We start from the raw sequence: 24,283 nt of genomic DNA on the forward strand, positions 1-24,283 counted from the left end.
TAGAGCAAGCTTCCAAGAGTCCTCTCCCAATGGAGACACACATACTTAATTCCTCCAGCAATGAACTGTGATAATACATGTGGAATGTGATAACCAGGGAAGGTCATTAGAGATTCACTGCCCAAGGCTTTTATTGGGAGCTGGGTCACACAGACACCCTCTGTCCAGCATGTACCAAAAATTCCAGAAAGTATAAACCATTATCATTTACACAAACATTCTAGGAACAATAAGCCACTCTTATCATTTAAGGATAAGTTATATCAATGTAGGGAACTGTTTACCAACCAGGATTCTAGCCAAGGGCCAACCTTACAAGCAGCCTTTCTAAGGATAGCAGTCTTCGGCCTACTACATTAACTATTTTCCGTACATTTGCCAAGCCCAAATGGCCAAACAGATCTTGATTTTTCTTGTAGCTCTCTGGTAAGGCTGGAACCCAGACACACTTCTTTAGTTCAGGTTCTATTTCCATGGTCATTGCTGCTACTATGGCATTAGTCATGAATGTGAAAGGGGAGAAACCAGAGGCTCTGTGCTGCCTCCACTAAGATCAAAGACAGGACACAGTGCTGTAGGGTTAAATGCATTGAACAGCACAGGCTATGAAAGCATACCCTCTGGATTCAAATCCTAACTCCACTACTTTCTACGTGAAGTTTAGGTCATGATTCCAGGGTCGTGGGATTGAGCCCCATATTGGGTTCAGCGCTGTGTGGAGCCTGCTTAAGATTCTCTCTCTCTCCTTCTGCCTTTCTGCCAACTCACATACTCTCTCTCCCTAAAATATAGAAAAAGAATGTGAAGATTATTCATGAGGAATAGTTTATTATAGCACAATACTGGAAATAACATGAGTCCATCATTAAAGGGCCTAATGAATTAACTTCTATATCCACAAAATATTTTATAGCCGTTAAAAAATTAGAATGGGGGGAATTCTGAGGAAGATTCCCTACACTTTAGTGAGAAAATCAAAGTGTAGAACAATGTATATACATGTTCTGCTTTTGGTATTGGAGGAGGAAGAAAAATATGTATATCTGCCTTTATATGCATATAAGATACTGTAAGTGTGAATTATAAAACTAATAAAACTGTTACCTTTGGGGGAAGACTAAAACAACACTGCAAATGAAAGTTCTCTGTGTAAACATAATTAAATTTATTTTTGTTGAATTACTTCTGTTCTTTTAACTTTTGTTTATGAACTTTTATTTTCATCAAATTCATGTTCTATAACAAGTATTACAAACAAGTTTATATGATAAAGCAAATCTCTCCAACCTAATCCTAATCTTTAAACAGCTCTCAGTTATTCTAATGGACATCCTCATAACCCTGGATAATACAGTTATACCACTACTTCTGAGTTACCAACTTTAAAAAAAAACCAACTGACCTCTAATATGAAAATTTAAAAATTCATCTCTTAAACTTCCCACTTTTCTTGCCTTCTTAATGTGTGAAATATATACTATTAATTTTAATTCTTATATAAGTTACCTTTAAATCTTAAATAGTAACCTTATAGTTTTAGTCCTTATTTTGCCAATTTGACAACCTCTTGATTCTCTACTTTGAAAGATAAAGCTGTTAGCACAAGTAATCTGTTCTCTCCTTCCCTCCCTCTGCCAGCTTCACTTCCATCTTGTTATAGTTGTTACATTCTGCCCTGCAACAACAGCATTCTAGGCTTCCACCAATCATGTCCTGCCCAAAGTTTGACTCAAAGCTGAAAAATCAATAAACAGCATTTACATTTTCATAACTATGTAAATACTGTTCAAGGAAACATAATGCTTACCACACTTCACTTTCTACTTTATAGTCTAATGTTACAACCTAAGGACCACTTGAAAAAAACTATTCCTAAAATCAAGATCAAATGGATTCTTTGTTACATTCAATATCTTAACACCATGCCTCATTCTAATTTGGCTTATAGTCAGATCATGATTTTCTTTCCTGTTTTGCTCTCCATGATTATTTTTAAATGCCTTTATTTTCCTCACAGGATTGTGAAGATACCAATCATTCAATCCAGTCCCCATTTTTCTTCCCAAAATCTCCTTCCTTAAATCCTACTTCCCCCTGCTTCAATCTAGAGTGCTTTCTAGGCCTTCTGAACAACTGTTAACCCGAGCCTTCTTTTTACACTTCTGGGTTGGCTCAACTTTTTCTTCAACTTCTGTCTTCATTGTCTTTAGTTTACTTTATCATTTTGCCACAGTATATCCTTAAGTAACCACCTAAATGATGGTAAACAGAAGGCAAACTTTCTGGGTCCATGCATGTCTGAAAATTCTATACTCATAATTGTAGCCTCGTAACTAATCATTTGACTTAGTAAAAGAATTCTGGGTTAAAAATTACTTGTCCAGGAGCGATGGGTGGCTCAGTTGGTTGCGCATCCGACTTTGGCTCAAGTCATGATCTCATGCATTGTGCATTTGAGCCCTGAAACAGGCTCTGTGTTCACAGCGCAGTACCTGGAGCCTGCTTCAGGTTCTCTGTCTCCCTCTCTCTCTGCCCCTCCCCTGCTCACGCTCTGTCTCTCAAAAATAAACAAACATTAAAAAAAGTATTTGTCCAAAAAATTATAAACACTGTCCCATTTTCATTTAGTACATAATGTGGAGATGAGCAAGCTACAGACTGCAGTTGAGAACCCAAAGGTGTCAGTGACAGGACAAGTTAGAAGAAAGCTTTTTAAATTGTTCTTTTCTAAAAATATTCTCAGAGATACAAAGCCTTACTAAATTTGCCACACAAAGATACATGTTATAAACTTATTGGAAAAAAGTACTCAACCAATTGAAAAACAAATCTAAGAGATGATACAAGAGACCTAAAAAACAAAAGACATCAGATACCTTGAAGTTTAAACTGTTATGGGAAAAAAAAAAAAAAGTTGAGTTCTAGAGAAAATGAGAAAGTATGTATAACCCAAGACTAAAGTTCTGGATCATAATTATTATGATGAAATATAATAAGGAAAAAAGGATAAATCAACAGTTGAGTTGAAATGTCACGTTCCTATTAGAAATCAATAGAACAGGGGTGCCTGGGTGGCTCAGTTAAGCATCCAACTCTTGATTTCAGCTCAGGTCACGATCTCGCAGTTTGTGAGTTTGAGCACCACATCAGGATCTGTGCTGACAGTGTGGAGCCTACTTGGGATTCTCTCTCTGCCCCCCCCCCGCTCGCTCTTACTCTCTCTCTCTCTCTAAATAAATAAATAAACTTAAAAAGAAACCAACAAAACATACAACATATGACCAGAAAAAAACAAATAATACAATTAATACCTTGAACTAACAGATACACTTACTGCAAAACCAGACATCCACCTAAGAATATACACTTACAAAAAGGATACTGTATCAGCTTGGCAAACTGTATTTATAAAGAGCCAAATATTAAGTATTTTAGGCTTTACAGGCCATAGAGTCTCTGCCACAACTACACAAAAGCAACCATAGACAAAACACAACATGGCTGTGTTTCAATGAAAAGTTATTTACAGATACTGAGACTCAAATCTTACCAATTTTTCACCTGTCACAAGATAGTAATCTTTGTTCTTTTTTATTTATTTCAAATTTATATCCAAATTAGTTAGCATATAGTGAAACAATGATTTCAGGAGTAGATTCCTTAGTGCCCCTTATCTATTTAGCCCATTCCCCTCCCACAACTCCTCCAGTAACCCTGTTTGTTCTCCATATTTATGGGTCTCTTCTGTTCTGTCCCCCTCCCTGTTTTTATATTATTTTTGTTTCCCTTCCCTTATGTTCATCTGTTTTGTCTCTTAAAGTACTCATAGGAGTGAAATCGTGTGATTTTTATCTTTCTTTGACTAATTTCACTTAGCATAATACCCTCTAGTTCCATCCATGTAGTTGCAAATGGCAAGATTTCATTCTTTTTGATTGCTGAGTAATACTCCATTGTATATATATACACCACATCTTCTTTATCCATTCATCCATCAATGGACATTTGGGCTGTTTCCATACTTTGGCTATTGTTGATAGTGCTGCTATAAACATTGGGATGAAAGATAGTAATCTTTCGATTTTTTTTAATACTATTTGGAAGTGTAAAAACCATTTTAGCTTGTAGGATGTATTATAAAAACAGATGGCAATGAACTCTTATTTAGCCCTTGAGTCACAGTTTGCCAACTCCTGCATTAGTTTGTAAAAGAAATACCAATTTTATCCAAAAGAATATAGTGAACAGAGGCTCTACAATAAAACTACAGGGTGCCTGGGTTGCTCAGTCAGTTAAGTGTCCGACTTCAGCTCAGGTCATGTCACAGTTCGTGAGTTCAAGCCCCCCGTCGGGCTCTGTGCTGACAGCTCAGAGCCTGGAGCCTGCTTCAGTTTCTGTGTCTCCCTCTCTCTCTGCCCCTCTCCTGCCTGTGCATACACACTCTCTCTCTCTCAAAAATAAACATTAAAAACAATTTTTTTTTTTAATAAATAAAACTACAGACAATAAAAGAGTAGCTAATGTTTGGAAACTAAAATTTTAACACTAGTAAATAATCTTGGGTTTAAAAGGAAATTTTTTTCAGGGCACCTGGGTGGCTCAGCTGGTTAAGCGTCCGACTTTGACTCAGGTCATGATCTCGTAGCTCATGAGTTTGAACCCCGTGTTGGGCTCTGTGCTGACAGCTTAGACCTGGAGCCTGCTTCAGATTCTGTGTCTCACTCTCTCTCTGCCCCTCCCCCACTCATGCTCTGTTTCTCTCTCTTTCTCAAAAATAAATAAACGTTTAAAATAAATAAAATAATTTAAAAAAGAAAATTTTAAAGTCTTAAGTATAAAAATATTTAAGAAATAATGAAATGAAAACACAGATACTAAACTTGTGGTATTGAGCTTTAGTACTTTAAGATAAATTTACAGCTGAAACAAGAAATTTAAAAATAAGTGGACTAACTATCCAATTAAAAAAACTTAGAAAGGGGCGCCTGGGTGGCTCGGTAGGTTAAGCGGCCAACTTCGGCTCAGGTCATGATCTCGCGGTCCATGAGTTCAAGACCCACGTGGGGCTCTGTGCTGACAGCTCAGAGCCTGGAGCCTGCTTCAGATTCTGTGTCCCCCTCTTTCTGACCCTCCCCTGTTCATGCTCTGTCTCTCCCTGTCTCAAAAATAAATAAACGTCAAAAAAAAAAATTAAAAAAAAAAAACTTAGAAAAAGAGCAAAAGAACAAACCCAAACATGAAAAAAGAAAAATTTTTAAACAACAGAAAAGAAATGAAATCAAGAACTGAAAAATCACTTAAAGATTACTAAAAACTAAAAGCTGGTTCTTTTTAAAACACCAACCTGGGCCTCTAGCATAACTGATCAAGGAGAGAAAAACAATTCCGAATAAAAAAAGAATAACAAAAGACCAAAGAGATTAAAATTAACATGAGTATTATGAACTGCAGAATAAAAGCTTAAGAAATCAATAATCAAATGAATATATTCCTACAAAATATAAAATTCCAAAACTACTATGAGAGGAAACACAGAACTTCAATTAAACCATAAGAATTAAAGATAGTGAATTAGTAAATAAAGACCTCTCACCTTCTACTCCCAACCTAGGCCCAAATGGCTTTACAGGTGAGATCAACCAAACTTCCAAACTTCTGAGAGAAAAACTATTAATAAGCTTACGGTGAAAAACCTGGCAAATACCTTAACCAAGTGATTAAAATTAACATTACAAATAATAGGACAAATCAACATCTTTTGCCTTCTAATATAATACACTGAGAAGAACATAACATCACTTCTATGGTATTCCTACCAAAAATATACAACCTAAATCTAACTATGAAGAAACAGATAAACTCAAAGTGACGGACACCCTACACAATAAAATGCCTATATTCTTTTAAAATGTCAATGTCATGAATCAAAAAGACTGAGGAACCAAGGTGCCTGGGTAGCTCAGTCGGTTAAGCATCTGATTCAGCTCAGGTCATGATCTCATCATGGTTTGTGAGTTCAAGGCCCACATCGGGGTCCACGCCAACAGTGGGATTCTTTCTCTCTGTCCCTCCCCTGCTCATGCGTGCTCTCTCTCAAAATAAATAAACTTAAGAAAAAGAAAAAAAAAAAGGACTGAGGAACCTTTTGACATTTTCTGACTTGCATAATTATACTATAGTAATGTAAAGAAAAGTTTTGTTTTTAGGTAATATACTCTGAAGTATTTAGCAGTTAGAGAATAAATAAAGTAAAATAAGGGATGCCTGGCTGGCTCCGTTGGAAGAGCATGTGACTCTTGATTTTGGGGGTCATGAGTTTGAGCCCCATGTTGGATATAGAGATTACTAAAAAAAATAAACTTTAAATAAATTAAGATAATATATCGATGAAGTTTCAAAGACTCTACTGACAAATTATTGATTATGAGGGAAAATTAGTAACTTAATAGTAGAGAAACCTAGATGACAATCACATTAACCAATTTACAATTCAGAAGGAAAAAAAAGGATATATGTAGAGATGTATGTATACCTAGAGAAAGGTGTGTGTGTGTGTAGAGAATATTAACAAATGAATATGAGTGATGAAACAAATGGAGCAAATGTGAGCTAACTGGGTAATGGTTACACAGGTTTTTGTACTATTCTGCAACCTATGTTTGCATTAAAATAAAAAGGTTTAAAAAAATTTAGTGTAAAGTAAAAAAAAATACGGTTATCAATGAAATACACATTAGTACACTAAGAAAAAAGAAAACCTTTAAAAAGGAAAATCAAAGTATATACAAACCATGGTAAGCTATTAGAAAGAGATAATGTGGTCATATAAAAAAGTCATATGCATAATGACTGACAACCAAAAAGTATCTGCACTTACATAAGCAATCTTATTTGGATATTAATAAGCTATTTTATTATTCATTTTTTTCAGTATTTATTTACCACTTTGAGTTAAGTAGTTGTATTAGTTACATACAGATGCAAACTAATTACCCCCAAATTCAGCAGCTGATAAAAAACAAGTATTTTTTAACTCAATTTCCATAAGTCAGAAATCTGGGCATGACTTTGCTAGATCCTCTGACTCAGTGTCTCTCACAAGCTGTAATAATTTCAAAGTTCAGTAGAGGAAATAGAGGATCCACTTCCAAGTTTAGTCAAGTTGCTGCTGGCAGTATTCAGTTTGTATGTGGACCACCAGGCAGCTAACATGTCACCTCACTTTCATCAGAGTGAATAAAGTAGACAGCAAGAGAAGCCAGTCTTTTGGAACTCAACCTCTCAAGTTGTTAAGATGTTAATACCACCATCTTGCTACTTTACCTTGTTGTCTGTCTGGCTTATCTATTCCTTAACCTACCTTAAAGACAAAAAGCAGATTAAAAGAACAGGAAAAGGAACAAGAAAAAGATATACCAAATACCAAATACTAATCACAAGAACAATGGAATAACTACATTACTATCAGACAAAGTAGATTTTAAGGCAGAATTATTACTGAAAATAAAGATGTGTATTTCAAATAATAAGAGTCAATTCATCAAAAAATAGAACATTCCTAAATATGAGTGCATCTAATAACTGAGACTCAAAAATACAAATCAAAAACTGACACAACTACAAAGAACTTTTTTTTAATCTGTAAGTATACATAGAAATTCCAATACCCTCTCCTCTTTCAGTAATTTACAGAACAAAAAGAAAGAAAATCAGAAAGGATATCAGAAGACTTGAATTTTCATCCTTCCTTCCTTCCAAGTTTGTTTATTTTGAGAGAGGGAGAGAATATACACAAGCAGGAGAGAGAGGGGAAAAGAGAGAGAAAGAATCCCAAGCAAGCTCCAGGCTGACAGTGTGGAGCCCAACCCGGGGCTTGATCCCATGAAATGTGAGATCATGACCTGAGGCAAAACCAAGAGCCAGATGCTTAACCAACTGAACCTTCCAGGTGCCATCTTTTTTTTTTTTTTTTTTTTTTTTTAAGAAATCTAATCTCAACACCCACCATGGGGCTCAAACTCACAACAAGATCAAGAGTCAGATGCTCTACCAGTGGAGCCAACCAGGCACCCCAGAAGACTTGAATTATCAACCAGCCTATCTTATTGACATTTAAAAGGCAATATGCTCAACAAAAGTAAACTATATATTCTTTTAAAGTGTATATAGACCATTCATACACACCATATACTTGACATTAAAACAAATTTCAGGAGGGACACCTGGGTGACTCAGTCAGTTGAGCCACTGACTCTTGATTTTGCCTCAGATCATGATCCCAAGGTCATGGGATGAAGCCCACATTGGGCTCCACAATGAGCATGAAGCCTGTTTAAAATTCTCATTCTCTCTCTCTCTCACTCTGTCCCTCTCCCCTGCTCAAGCTCTCTCTGTCTCTCTAAAAATGAAAAATTAAAAAAATTTTTGGGAAATGTGAAAAGACTGAAATGATTCAAAGTACTATATAAAAAAACAGTAACATGAAGATATCTGGAAAAACCCAAAATATTTAGAAATTCCCAGTATATCAAAATCTGTGGGATACAGCTAAAGAAATTTAAAATCTGAATTAACACAGGATCTATTTTTAAAAACCGAATTCATAATTAAAAACCTTCCCACACAAAAATATGCACCCACAAATAGTTACACTGAATTTCATCAAACATTTAAGGAAGAAATATTAATCTTATACAAACTCTTTAAAAAATTTTTTTTAATGTTTATTTATTTTTGATAGAGACACTGAGTGTGAGCAGGGGGAAGGGCAGAGAGAGAGAGAGAGAGACAGACAGACAGACACAGTATCCAAAGCAGGCTCCGGCTCTGAGCTGTCAGCACAAAGCCTGACACAGGGCTTGAACTCACGAACTATGAGATCATGACCTGAGCTGAAGTTGGACGCTCAACTGACTGAGCTACCCAGGTGCCCCATACAAACTCTTTTTAAAAAAAAGGGAATACTTTCCAACTCATGTCAGTTTTGGTCATCTGCTATTTTCTGTCTTTCAAGGAATTTGTACATTTCAGTTGTTACTTATTATCTCCTTCTACTTTCTTGTGGTTTTATTTACTCTCAATAAAAATGAAAACAGAACAAATCAAACTTTTGGGATGTGGCTAAAGCTATGCTAAGAGGAAGATTTATAGCATTAAAATTATTACATTGGAAGTATCTTAAGTGAAAATACCAAGTGTTGGTGAGAATTTGTAATAACAGTAACTTTCAAACACTGCCATTAATAATTTGGAACTATCTAGTAAAGCTGAACATGTGTATTGTCCCTACACTAGCCTACAATTTCTCTTCTGGAGTAGCAAGCACATTTCTAAGATGGTCCATACTGCTTAGCATTCACACCCAGGCCTAACTCCCTCCCCTTAGATGTAGGCTACACCTAGTGACCTACTTCTATGAACAGAATACTTTAGCGGAAGTGATAGGTTGTTCCCTTCCAGATTAGGTTTCAAAAGACTGACTTCTGCTTAACTCTTACTCTGTCTCTTGGTTACTTGGGAGAAGCAAGTTGCTGAGGCAAGCTGCACTATGGAGAGACTCACATGGCAAGGAATTGAGGGCAGCCTTTAGCCAACAAATAAGGAAGTGAGGCCCTCAGGACAATAGCCCAGGAGGAACTGACTGCTGCCAATCACGTGAGTGAGCTTGCAAGCAGATTCTTCCCCAGAAGATGACAGCGGCATCTACCAACACCTTGATAGCAGTCTAGCATAAGAGCCCCAAAGTCAGAGGACCCAGCTAAGCCATACCTGGATTCCTGACCCACAGAAAATGTAAGAAAATAAATCTTAATAATAAAGAGTAAAAGTGATGAAACAGAAAAGTCAACCAAGAGAAAATAAATGAAACCAAAAATTGCCTTTTAAAAAGGATCATTAATATTGAAAACCTCTAGCTATACCAATCAGAAAAAAAAAACAAAAAACAAAAAAAAAACCCACCATGAATTATCAAGATCAGAACTGAAAAGATGGAAATCATTACAGATCCTAGGGATTAAAAAGATAAGGAGCTCCAACGTGACAAATTCCTTGAAAGGTCTAAATCCAACACCCATTCATTTTAACAAAAAACAATGAGTAGAAAAATTTGTTCAACATGAGAAAGACATCTAAGAAAAACCTACAGGTAACAAAGACAGACTACTCACCTTTATGAGCAGGATGTTGTCACCTCTACTTAGCATTATATTGGAGGTTTTAATTTTGGATTAAGGCAAGAAAAAAAATCATCCAGATTCGAATTTAAAAAATAAAACTCTACTCACAGATGATATGGTCATGTATAAAAAAAAAAAAAAAAAGATCCTAAGCAGTTAAAAAAATACAGTAACAGCAATGCCATAAGTTACAAAGTAAATGTGCAAAGAAGTATTTCTATATATTGAAGAGAAAATACAATTTACCATACAAAAAAAAGGGATACATTTAAAACATACATATAAACTTGTACACTGAAAACTACAAAACAGCAGTAAAAGAAATTAGAGAAGACCAAAAAAAATTGAGATACTCTATTCCACAGGTAACAAGACTCAGTATGGTTGAAACATCAATGTCTCCCTAATTGATCTAGATAGTCTGTGCAATCCCAGTAATCCCAGTTTCTAAATAGAAACTGACAAGCAGACTGTAAAATTTTTAAGGAAAGTGCAAATGATTTAGTATAGCTAAAACAATACTGATAAAGAAGAACAATGTTGGGAGGACCTAACACTACTTGAATTTAAGACACTATAAATCTACTGTTATGAAGACAGTGTGACATTAACACAGTAATAGATAATGGTTAAGAATTCAGTAAAAGAAATGGTTAAGATAATGTGTAGAAATAGACACACTCACAAATGGTGAACTAATTTTCAAATAATGGTACCAATACAATTCATCATGGAAAGGAAAATCTTTTCATCAAATGTGTCAAACTCATTATATAACCATATGGAAACAAGTGAATCTCCATCTCTACCACACACCACACACAAAAACAAGTCTGAGATTCATCTCAAACCTAACCTTTCTTAAAAGTTCAAAGTACAGGCTTAAAGCAAATAAATAGAATATTTTTATATCCTTGGGATAAGCAGATTTCTTAGACAAGACATAGAAAGCCATAACCAAAAAATGCAAAAGAAATTTATCAAAATTAAATTCTATTTATCAAGATACCATTAAAAAATGAATAGGCAAGCCACAAGGCTAGGAGAAAATATTCACAGTACATATATCTGAAAAAGGACTTACACCTAGAATATACAGAAAACCCTTATAACCCTATTTCAAATAGAGTTCAAATAAAAAAAAATATTGACGATCTTGGGGGAAAAAAACATAGGGGGAAAAATACCTTCCATATAGAGAAATACAGATAAGAATTACAAGGTTTCTTTCTCATCAGAAACCCTGCACCCATTAAGAAAGTAGAATGAGGAGGAACCTGGGTGGCTCAGTCAGTTAAGCATCCGACTCTTGGTTTTGGCTCAGGTTATGATCTCACTATTTCATGGGTTTGAGTCCTGCATTGGGTTCTGCGCTGGCAGTGTAGAGCCTGCTTGGGATTGTCTCTCCCTCTCTTTCTGCCCCTTCCCCACCTACAAACACACACATACTCTCTCTCAAAATAAATAAACTGCATATAAAGGAAAGAAGGAAGGAAGGAAGGAAGGAAGGAAGGAAGGAAGGAAGGAAGGAAGGAAGGAAAGAGAGAGAGAGAGAGAAAGAAAGAGAAAGAAAGAAAGAAAGAAGGAAAGAGAAAGGAAGAAAAGAAAGAAAAGAAAGAAAGAAAGAGAACAAAACAAAACTGCAGGCCCCAAATGGAACCACTTACGACAAATCACCAAGTCTGGACTTAATACGTAACCTACTAGCAGTTTCAACCTCCCTCAGAATTGGAGTCTTAATTGGTCAGTCAGACACTTTCTGATGAGCATCAATGAGGCCATCTGTCACAGGGCCCTCTCAATCCCTCAAAGGAAGATGGAGCAATCTACATAGTAAGACCCCTGTAAAAGAAGGTGACCTTGCCTGAACAATCCTTTCTTTTCTTTTCTTTTGCTAATAGCTTGCCCCACCTTCCTTCCTATAGAAACCTATGTTGTACAACACCTTGAAGCTCCCCTCTACTTAGCTGGAATGCTGATTCATAAACCCCTTAGTAAATCCAATTAGATCTTCAAATTTACTTGGTTGATTTTAACAACAGAAAACAATTATGAACAAGATAGATGTTAATCCAACTAAATCATCCCTTAAAGTGTGCAGAGTTTATATATACCGATTAAAAGACTGTCAGAGTGGATTTGAAAAAAGACCTTACAGGGGCGCCTGGGTGGCTCAGTCAGTTAAGCGTCTGACTTCTGCTCAGGTCATGATCTAACGGTTTGGGAGTTCAAGCCCTGCACAGAGCCTTGCACTGACAGTGTGGAGCCTGCTTGGGATTCTTTCTCTCCCTCTCTCTTTCAAAACAAATAAACTGCTGCCTATGCTCTCTTCCTCTCTCAAAATAAATAAGTAAACATAAATAAATAGATAGATAGATAGATAGATAGATAGATAGATAGATAGATAGATAGATAGGACGGGCATCTAGGTGGCTTATTCGGTTAAGCATCAGACTCTTGGTTTTGGCTCAGGTCATGCTCTCACAGTTCTAGCTGACAGTGTGAAACCTGCTTGGGATTCTCTCTGCTCCTCCTGCATGCTCTCTCTTTCTCTCTCTCAAAATAAATAAATAAACTTAAAAAAAATAAAAATAAATTAAGAAATATGTAAGACTTAATGAACATTCACAAAAGATAAGTGAATGACTAATAAATACATGAAAGAGTAGAAAAGCATGAAAAGGTAAGCACCACCATCAGTCATGAGGTCAATGCAAATTAAAACTATAATGAGATACGGTCAGCCTTTCTGGTTATACCCACTAGGATGGGTAAGTGAAGACTGGCAATACCAACTGTAGACAAGGATGCAGGCAACCTAAACTCCATAATACAAAGCTAGTCCGAGTATAAAATGGTACAACATTTAACAAAACAGTTTGACAGTGTCTTACAAATTTAAATATATGCATATCTAATTCTATTCCTACATATGGTGTAGAATGAAGCATACATCTATCCAAAGACATACACAAATGCTTAAAGCAGCTTTATTCACAACAGTCCAAATCTGGAAAGAACCCAAATGTCTATCAACATGAGAACAGATTTTTAAATATTGTAATACATTCACAAAGGAATACTCTCAGAAATAAAAAATAATGAACTACTGATACATGCAACATGGTTGAATCTAAAACTCATTTTGCTGAGTAAAAGAAGCCAGACATCAAAGAGCTTTTACTGTATATATGACATATAAATATTTTATTCCATTTATACAAAGTTCATAAACAGAAAAATTAATAGACATCAGAACAGTTGCCTAAACTGACTCTGAAAAAAGGCAACAAAACAATTTGGAATGATGTTCTATGGCCTTGACTGGAGAATAGGAAACATAGGTGGATACATTTCTCAGAATTTATTGCACTGTACCCTTGAAAACTGTGCATTTCACTCTATGCAAATTACAGCCCGATTTAATTAAAAAAAAAAAAAATCCAGTAAAGGCCTTCTTTATTTTGTATAGCTCAAGCACTGCAGCAGGCAAGCTTTTTCTGAAAAGGGCCAGAAAGTAAGTATTTTAAGCTTTGTGGTCATATGATCTCTGCTACCACTATTCAACTCTATCCATCTATCATGAAAATCACCAGACAATATGGAATTAGCATGGCTGTGTTCCAACAAAACTATTTACCAAACAGGTGGCAAGCTGGATATGGTCCAGAGTCTGTACTTTGCTAAGCTCTGGTCAAGCAAAAAAAAAAAAAAAAAAACCCAATCTTCAAAATCAATTTAAATATGTTATATTGTTCTTCCCTTTATACTAACAGGCATGATAATTATCAGAAACCAATTAATAGTCTTTCCTAAACATGAGTTTTTCTATATGCATCTAATGAATTAAAATAGGAAGACAACGGGGGTCTGGGTGGCTCAGTCTCTTAAGCATTTGACTCTTGATTTTGGCTTAGGGTTCGCGATTTTGAGCCCCACGACAGGCTCTACACTGGCAGTGTGGCATCTGCTTGGGATTCTCTCTCCTTCTCCCTCTCCTTCTCCCTCAAAAATAAATAAACTTTAATAAAATAAAATAGGAAGACAACCCAGAAAACATATAAAAAAATCATCATTAAAAAAAATCATTTGTGGGGCGCCTGGGTGGCTCAGTTGGTTATGCGCCCGACTTAGGCTCAGGTCATGATCTCGCAGTTTGTGAGTTCAAGCCCTACACAGGGCTCTGTGCTGACAGTTCAGAGCCTGGAGCCTGCTTCAGACTGTGTGTCTCCCTCTCTCTCTGCCCTTCCTCCACGCATGCACGCGGACTCTCTCTCAGAAATATTTAAAAAAAAAAAAATTTTTTTTTTTAAATTTTTTTTTTAAATTTTTTTTTTTTTCAAAGTTTATTTATTTTTGGGACAGAGAGAGACAGAGCATGAACGGGGGAGGGGCAGAGAGAGGGAGACACAGAATCGGAAACAGGCTCCAGGCTCTGAGCCATCAGCCCAGAGCCCGATGCGGGGCTCGAACTCACAGACCGCGAGATCGTGACCTGGCTGAAGTCGGACGCCCAACCGACTGCGCCACCCAGGCGCCCCCAAAATTTTTTTTTTTTAAAAGGTAGTGAAGTAGTGAAGAATTTTTTTAATAGCTACTACAGCATTTTGAAAACACAACTACAAATACGGGAAATATTTGAGTTTCAGATAAACCAACTAGTAAATAAAGTGTAAGCTGGAAATTTTTTTTAAGTTTATTTATTTATTTTGAGAGAGAAACAGAAAAGGAGGAGGAGCAGAGAGAGAGGTTGAGAGAATTCCAAGCAGGCTCTGCATGGTCAGCAAGGAGCCCGACATTGGGCTCAAACTCATGCATCATGAGGTCATGACCTATAAGCTGGAAATTTTAAATACACTTAGGTACACACACAAAAAGCTATGTTACCCACGATGCGGACAGTTTGGTTTATCTGGTATAATGAAGTTCTTTTTTTTTCTTAAGTTTTATTTATGTAAGTAATGTATGCACCCAATGTGGGCCTTGAACTCATGACCCCAAGATCAAGAGTCACATGCTCTTCCAACTGGGCCAACCAGGCACCCAGTATAATAAAGTTCTTGAAACTTGTCCATTATCACTCATAGTCACCTAGTTGGTTCTTCATTCAAAAGAATTTAAAATAAAGGATAACACTGTTTCTTTTTTTTTTTTAATGTTTATTTTGAGAGAGAGAGCACACCAGCAAGCAGGGGTGAGGCAGAAAGAGAGAATCTCAAGACAGGCTCTGCAGTATCAGCACAGAGCCCAACTGGGGGCTTGATCTCACGACCCTGAAATCATGACCTGAGCTGAAATCCAGAGTTGGGTGCTTAACTGACTGAGCCATTCAGGTGCCCCTGCTTGTTTTTAAAAGCATATTAAAACATGAAATAACATGAGACAATAAAACAAATACTTTGTGAGAAGTACCCAAAATTAATTTTCCTGCATAATTTAGGCAAGGCTCAAAAATTGATACGCTGTATCCAGGGTATACAACTACATAAGTAAATCTCAAACATGGTATGTCCCTAAACTGCTTGAAAATGTTTATCTGTATTCAAGAAAATTCCAATCTAAAAAATGGATCTAATTCTTTCTCACTACAGTAACACCTAATTGAGGAAACACCAGCAAAATCAGAAGGCTTGGGTTCCATTTTACGTTTGTCACCAAACTAGCTGCCCATTTTGCTATCATTCACTTATCAGGTATTTTTTGAGAGATTATGTGCCGGACATTGGAAACACAGTAGTGAAGAAAATATCAAAATTTCCTGCCTTCATGACATATCATAGTCAATAACTTCATCTCTAAAAACAATTCCATTTGTTTCTCTAAAATAAAAGATTTTATATTGAGTATTTTTAATTCTTTAAAAATGAAATCCATATTATTTGTCTGAGTCTGGGAAAGCAACTTGTGGAGCATAACCTGAAATCCACTCTTGCCAGTGGCTGAAACTATTTGTTGTATCATCATATTCAGATAGCAAAAAAAGGTAAGAAACTGATACTCTCAAAAGACTTATTTAAATTTGCTAATTTTGGTTTATACAATCTAGACAAATTATGAGCCTTATTAGCCTATTACCTGGTAACTAAATTCCTTGGATGGGATCCAAGAAAGAAGCAGAACAATCTTAGGAGAAATTCTCCATATAATGAGTAATTTTACAGACATTTCCAGTATGTAAGTCTATAAAAATATAGATTGACCAGTGAAACAACTAAATCAGCATATTGTTTCTTCAGAGTAGGATTTGACCTTTGTTTCCAAAGTGCTTGCTACTAAACAGGTAGTCAGAAATCCAAATCATGTATTCAAATCCAGTGGCTATGCCTAGTCTTTTTCTTTTATTTATCATCAAGATATATTTTTTCCCCACAATAAAACAGGCATAACAGTCCCTCAAGGATAATTTCTCAATTTCAAAATGGTAAGTTTTTTAAATGTCTCGCTTACTCATTTTTGCCAGATAAACTAGTATCACGAATTACATTTTGGATAAGACCAAAACAATATTCACTTTAAATATCCTTTCCCGGGGCGCCTGGGTGGCGCAGTCGGTTAAGCGTCCGACTTCAGCCAGGTCACGATCTCGCGGTCCGTGAGTTCGAGCCCCGCGTCAGGCTCTGGGCTGATGGCTCAGAGCCTGGAGCCTGTTTCCGATTCTGTGTCTCCCTCTCTCTCTGCCCCTCCCCCGTTCATGCTCTGTCTCTCTCTGTCCCAAAAATAAATAAACGTTGAAAAAAATAAATAAATAAATAAATAAATATCCTTTCCCTCACAGGGACATACAGAGACACCAAAAGTGATTCTAGACATGAGCCTGCAATTTCTAATCTCCATGTCATTCTCTTTAGCGTCATTCTCAAAAGAGAAAATGACTTGAGTATCTGCGGTGAGAAAAAAAAAAAAAAAGACGACGATGAGAAGCATACCTAAGAGGTTCCTCCATTTATTTTCAATTCATAAAATATGTTTAAAGTTTGCCAAAGCAAGCTAATTCAACCCAACTTCAAAAGACAGTGTAAGCAAGTAGTTCCCAATTATGTTAGTCTCAGAATCCTACTGTTAGTTTCATATGCTATTTGCTGTATTTGTGGATTTTTTCAAGTTTATTCATTTATTTTGAGAGAGTGAGCATGCAGGAAAGGAGCAGAGAGAGAGAGGGAGACACAGTCCCAAGCAGTCTCCATGCTGTCAGCACTGAGCCCGACATGAGGCTTGATCTCACGAACCAGGAGATCACGCATGACCTGAGTTGAAATCGAGTCAGATGCTTACAAGACTGACCCACCTAGGTGCCCCTATGCTTATTTTTTAAGATGTTTCAAGAATATGAGCAGCAACACATAGAATAACTGCAAATGTGGAAGTGCTGAAATTGCTAGCAAGAAGAGATGATGAAGAGAAGAAAGTGATTAAACAACTTTACATAAAATACATATAAACATCAATATTTATTTCTGTTTTCTACAGTAATCCAAACTATTAAGTGGCCTCTAGAACTAGATTCTCAACAGGTTTATCAAATATCAAGTTGCTAAAGGAAACCTTAAAACATCCATGTATATTTAAAAACCTCATACTGATGAACATTGTTTACTTGATTTATAGTTTAGAATTCAATAAACGAGAAAACTGATTAAACTGATGTGACATTACTTAGAAGAATTATTACTGTCAAATACTAATTATCCAGCTCTCCTGCTGCTCACCTTCTAGACAGAACCCTTATTACTGGCAGCCAGTTATAATGGGGTGTGGGGTAAACGTCCAGCTTTAGAACCAGGAAGACATGGGGCGCCTGGGTGGCGCAGTTGGTTAAGCGTCCGACTTCAGCCAGGTCACGATCTCGCGGTCCATGAGTTCGAGCCCCGCGTCAGGCTCTGGGCTGATGGCTCAGAGCCTGGAGCCTGTTTCTGATTCTGTGTCTCCCTCTCTCTCTGCCCCTCCCCCCGTTCATGCTCTGTCTCTCTCTGTCTCAAAAATAAATAAACGTTAAAAAAAAAAAATTTTAAAAAGAACCAGGAAGACATGGGTTTCAACTTTGGTGTACCACACCTTGAACCTATTTTACATCTCTAAAATGGGAATTTATTGATATCTACCTTGAAGAACTGTTATTAATTAGTGAAATACGTGCAAAGCAAGCTGGCACATAGTAGGAATTAGAGAAACCTTAGCTGCTACTATTACTGTATTACTCATAAGCACATCCAAGAGAAGATATAAGAAAGAACATGACAGGGAAACACAGCCTAGGTTACATTTAACTGCTGAGCCAAAACAAAACAAAATCGAACACACTCACTCTGATAGTTCAAGTAAAACTATAGGCTAAACTTTTTGTTCACATTTTAGATATACAAGATTAATACTGTAGTACCTCTTCAAAAATATATAAAATCCAAAATCAGCTACAAATCCACTTATTTTGGAGCTAAATAAAAATGAAAGATTATTATCACACAGTAAAACAGGTAATTTTATGAACAGGTGAGATGATTTCACCATTGGAAAAAAAAATGCTGAAACTAAGATTTAAAAAAGCTTATGAAAGGATAGTAAAAGAGTCCTACCTTTAAACCGACTGCTATAAGATCTGTAACAACACTGTATGGAAAAAGTAAAAAGAGAAAATGGAAAACAAAGTTAGAGAACAAGTTTTTAAAAGACAGAGATAATAAGATTAAAGAAAAAAAGGAAAAGCACTATAATAATAAAAATTAATAAAAATAAGAATGTGATGAGTTATGAAATGTTAATACAAAGAAAAGTGATGGGTCAGTCTAGCAACAGCAGAGTATAAAAGCAAAGCTTTAACCGCAACGTAAGAAACAAATAGTAGATCAAATTCTTTTAGTATTTATTAAAGTATAGGTGTGTTTCAATAACATGAATATGTGTTTATCCATTTGCCTCTATTTAACAAATCCAAATCAAAACTTAAAAATCACCAAATTTCATTCTTTTAAATCACTGGTCTGAATTATCATGTTTAAAATTCTAAATGAAATAAAACCACTGAGTGGCTTTTACAGAAATAGAAGGTATCTTGCAAATTTGCATCTACCACCCAAAACAGCTCACCAAAATACAGCTAAGATAGTCTCTCAGAACTAAAATAAATGCAAACATCAAATTTCAGACATGAAAAATTTCAAAGATCTGCTTTAAAAAAAAAAGCTCTACCACATCAAAACTGTGTTTAAGTATAAATTATCTCAGGAGGAAATGAACACATACACACACACAAAAGACAGTTGGAATTTGAGGAAGAACTAGAAAGATACAATGACTGGTGGTTTGTTGTTTCTTTTTTAACTATCCGAAATAATGAAAAAGGACCTTTTTCAGGCTGTGGGAAAATGCAAAAAGTTAATTAGCCTCTAGAAGCAAAAATTTAGTGTTCAAAACCACATCCTTTAACCCCAAGGTGTAGAAACCCTATAAAGTTCTCCCAAGCAAAAATCCATCTCTTCTAACCCCCAAGAAACCATCTTCAATTACAATTTACCTCCATATCTCCTAAAGCTCTAACTAAATTCAACATATTATTAAGAACCTTTACCGCTATTACTTAATAAAAGTAAACAAATTTATGAATCTGGCTTGCTCAATGATGCAAATTTACTTGTTTTAAACAACCATGTAGGTTAAAATTTTTTCCTTAGACTTGGTGAAAACTTGAAATTCATTTGTCTGAAATTTAAATGTGTCAAATAACTGTGCATAAAAATTAAGATTGTATCAGTCCTGAACTTACCTTCCAGGATCTGTCTTACTGCCTCACATATTTCAACGAATAAACAACTCATTCTTAGCTTTAATAACATATAAAGGGTGAAGAGAGAGTTATTAAACTATCCAAAAGAGTAAGTCTGCACTGCACAAAATGCAGAACTCCAGTCCTCTTTATTATCACTCTAAATTTTCCAATACCAAAAGCTAGCCTGCGTCCACAGCTCAAGTCAAATCATCTAACGGACAACACACTACACACTGTGAGACACCAATTTCACAACCTCCCTAAACTGAAATACTGGCATAATTACACAAATAATTAAAACAGCAAAATTATGCACCCATATAAAGTGTAACTGAATAAGGTGATGTGCAGTGAGTTTTCAACAATGCTCTCAGAAAAGTTTCAATTAAACAATAAAAATAGCTTCAATTAAATTAAAACAAAATAAAGAACATCACAACCATGAATGAAATCTAAAATCGCACTTTGTCTAAAGTCAGTAGCAGTATGCAATTAGCATTCAAATGAGTTAATCCAAATATTCCATACACTTCATACTGTGAACATACATAAATGAAGACTAACGAAGACAAAAATTGTTGGAAGATTCCATTGTCTTTACACAGCATGGCAACAATCATCAACTATATGGTAACATGCACAAGGCTTTTACTGTTTAAGCAAGTTTCATATATTCTACAACCAAGGGGTTTGCAGATATCTTGTCCTCAAAAGCAAGTAAAAGGCCAAACAAAACCTCAAATACATAATAGGAATAAGTAAGGGGATTTGCAAGCTCTGATAGAGCTGGAGATATTTTAAAAATCTTGATGTACATATGTAACAATAATTAATCTATGAAGATCTTAATCCAGTCGTTTCCTTAAACATTAAATTATCTGTCAGGTCCCACGCCAAATCCCTGGGTCCTCAGACAAATATTTATAACGGCGATTCCAAATCTTTTTATTTTGGTCACGGACCTCATTAACTTTTAAAGAGCTCCTCGAAAATTGAATAAATTCACGGGGCTTCTTTTGGGGGGTTGTGGGGGAGAGCGTCCACGGTCACCAAGTCCAGACGCCCGGTATACAGATATCGTTGGCACAGCTCACAGCCCAAGTCGGGAGACCTCCTCCGGTACCCCCCCGCCTCCCCGCACGTCTACATCCGCGGGGGGCACTGGCCTCGGGACCAGGTCGCCGCCCAGACGTGCACCGACGCGTGCATTCGCCATCCGCCTCTCCGCGGCCGCTCGCCTCCCCGCCAGGGGAAGCTCCGGCGCTCGCCCCACCTCACCGGTAAACAGCAACTCCCCAAGCGGGAGGACGCCCGCCCCGAGCGCCGCCTCCGCCTCCCCCAGCGCCGCGCACCATTTTCTGAAAGGAAGTGTCGGCAGGCCGGGCCGGCTCTCCGGACTCTGCGCGCGGAGGGCGGACCCCGGCACCCGGCGGCTGCACCCGGCTTTCCTCCGCTTCCGGGTGTGAGGATGGGAAGGGGCGGACATTACGGGGGCGCCCCGTGGGGGAAAGAGAGGCGGCGGCGGACCGCCCCTCCACGATTTCGGGCCGCGCGGAAGCCCCGCCGTCGGGCTCGGCCGGGGCAGCTCCTCCGGTCGCCAACGCCGCGCCAGGCTCCCCGGCCGCGGCGCGTCCGGCCGAGAGCCGAAAGGAAGCGGGGCAAGCGCAGCCGATGAGCCACCGAGTACTTACCCATCCATGGCCCAGACTGAGGAGCGCACGGTGCGGGGACTGACGGGCTCACCGCGAGCGGAGGGCGGAGGCGGCGGCAGCTGGGCGGCTCCGGGGACTGGCAAGCGGCGCCTCTCCGGAGCCCCGCCGGGTGGGAGGTGGAAGGAGAGTGGGAAACAGGGGCGGAGACCAGGGACGCTCCCGCCACCGCCGCGCCCCCACCTTCCCCACCCCGCAAGCGCGTCCCCGCCTCGCCTCATCCCGCCCCTTAGCGTCGACGCCCTCCCTCCACCCCGCCCCCAGCCGGCCTCCGGCTCGGCTCCAGGGCGCCCTCTTCCTGCCGTTGCCCTAGGACTCCGCCTCCCGGCCTCTCATCCCAGCGCACGCGCGCGCCTCGCCCCTGCCTCCCTCCTGCGTTCACGGGAGCGCGCTCCTTGTGCTTCTCGCTTTGCAGTCCCTCCCGCCCACCCGCGGGCCCTGCCGGCCTTCCGGCTACTCTGCCTCGGGCTGCGTGGGTCCGACTCCGCTGTCTACCGGCGGGAAGAGCGTTGGAGACCCGACTCCTGAGCGTAGGTAGGAGTGTCTCGCCAGGACCCCAGAACAGCGCCAGAATTGCTCCTGGTGAGCGAGGCTGGCGGTGGCTCGACCCCAAGCACCGAGGCAAGGCGCGGGCAGTGGTCTTCCGAAGCCCCGAGCCCTGCAACCCACGGAAGCCGGGGTTCAGGACCCGGGCCGGGGCGAACTCCAGTGCGGGACCCGCCGGTCGTCCGCCGGGTCCTATGAGTGGATCTCTGGGATTCCCAGTGGACCGATAGGTTGAGATTAAAATGAATGAGATGATGATCGCTTCTCGGCCTTTTGGCTAAGATCAAGTGTAAAATGAATGAGATGAAACAGACTGCCCGTAACTTAAGAACCTCTCAATTGTGTACAGTTTTAGTCTCTATTCTACCCTACTGTCTGGGTTTGGATTTACACGAAATAGTCGTTGCACAATACGGAAGGGCCACTATATTGCCAGTATTTTATACAGGTTTTCATATCCCTTCATGTAAAGAAACAAATCCTATGACGGAGTGATTATTCCCTTTTTTTTTCCACGTGAAAATGTAGATACTGGTAAAGTGATTTGCCCACAGTTTCACTGCCACTAGATCTCTTTCCTCTCGTCTGGGCAAAATTTTGTATCTAAGTAGTGGCACCTGGATCGTTTTCCCTTTTATATGCTGTATGGTTCTGAAATTCAATGATTTCCCAATTCACAGTTCATCAAAACATGAGCCACGAAAGGCTATCCTCAACCAAATTCTTAACCTGACCAGGAAGAGAGGGGCTGCCCCCCCCCCAGCCTCCTCATTTGAAAAGCAAGTAACAAGACACTCAATCATCCTCTATCTTTGCTAGTATCCTGCTTTTAAATAAGTAGGTGCTACTAAAACGACTTAAACTGTCGATTCATCCATCATTAAGGCATTATTTATTGAGTGTTTACTATGTGCCTAGCACTGCAGGAATAACCAAGAAATCAGATTCCAGCCTTTATGGTTGAATGGATTCGTCAATCACTTTATTATTTATTGGCAAAAAACAATTTTCAGATAGCTCAGGTATCTAATTCAGGGAGCCTACTTTTAAAGAACTGTATCTAACTTCAATCCCTCTTTCCAAAAGATAAAATATATTTTGTTTTATATGTTAAATACAATATTAAGTTGCACCCTACATTGCCAGACAGATGTTAAAAATTCAGCAAGACAAGCTATTTTTTTTAATGCTTATTTATTTATTTTGAGAGAGAGAAAGAGAGAGAGGGAGGGAGCACAAGCAGGGGAGGGGCTGAGAGAGGGAGAGAGAGAGAATCCCAAGCAGGCTCCACACTCAGCACAGAGCCAAGGTGGGGCTGGATTCCACGAGCCTGGTATCATGACCTGAGCCAAAATCACGAGTTGGATGCTCAAAAGGCTGGGCTACCCAGGTGCTCCTACTTAATTTGTTTTTATACTGCATACTAGGTCATAATTTCATGTGCCATAATTAATTTAACCTCTTCCAAAATAGTGGAAATTTAGAGTTGCTAATTCAAAATAACAATATTGCAAAGAACATAATATATATGAGCATCTCTGCACATATGAGTGTTTCTGAGGAATAGGTTCCTAGAAGTAGAATTGCAGAACAAAGAGGTATAAACATTTTCAAGTTTGATAAATATTGCCAAAATGATTCCAAAAAGGCTGTTCTGATTTACATTTTCTTAAGTTGCCTTTCTCTTAGCCCCATGCCTTAAGATAGCTGACAGATTTCAGTTTTAAAAAATAAATGTGAAATCGATCTGAAGCTCATTGTCCCTATTACTAACAATAGCTCTGGAAAGTCTCCAATGTAAAGATAGCATATCTGACTAATGAACAAAACTGACATTTCCTAAACACTTAACATCCCATTTTACAACAGAAGCATAGATAGAAGAAAACAGCTGACAACAGAAAGCAAGGTGAAACCTTTCTATTTCTCTTGCCTTTTGGTCCTAAGTTCAAAAGACTTCTCACTGATTGAGTGCCTTAGGTTTGTGAGTGCCTCTGATTCAAAACAGTAGACAGAATAGAAGTTAGGTCTTCTAGAACCACTTTTAGAATCCTAGATATTCCCATAGTCCAAATGGCATGGGAAAACCG

General features: G+C 38.3%; 1 protein-coding gene across 6 annotated transcripts in view; it reads right to left on the bottom strand.

The window, feature by feature from the left end:
* The window catches only part of PTBP3 (polypyrimidine tract binding protein 3), a 120,799-nt gene extending 98,986 nt beyond the window's left edge, over positions 1-21,813 (bottom strand). For 3 of the 6 annotated variants that reach the window (XM_030293960.2, XM_030293961.2, XM_030293959.2), the window contains exons 1-2: positions 21,630-21,813; positions 18,749-18,782 (exon numbers count right to left, since the gene is read on the bottom strand). In XM_030293960.2, coding sequence (XP_030149820.2) covers positions 18,749-18,782; positions 21,630-21,637 — 42 coding nt within the window. In that variant the 5' untranslated portion in view covers positions 21,638-21,813. Of the gene's footprint in view, positions 1-18,748; positions 18,783-20,900; positions 21,159-21,629 lie in introns of those variants that run through there. The other 3 variants (XM_030293962.2, XM_032595572.1, XM_030293965.2) reach the window with 3 other exon arrangements.
* Between the last annotated feature and the right edge of the window lie 2,470 nt (positions 21,814-24,283).

Source organism: Lynx canadensis, chromosome D4 (assembly GCF_007474595.2).
Source record: "Lynx canadensis isolate LIC74 chromosome D4, mLynCan4.pri.v2, whole genome shotgun sequence".
Lineage (NCBI taxonomy): Eukaryota > Metazoa > Chordata > Mammalia > Carnivora > Felidae > Lynx > Lynx canadensis.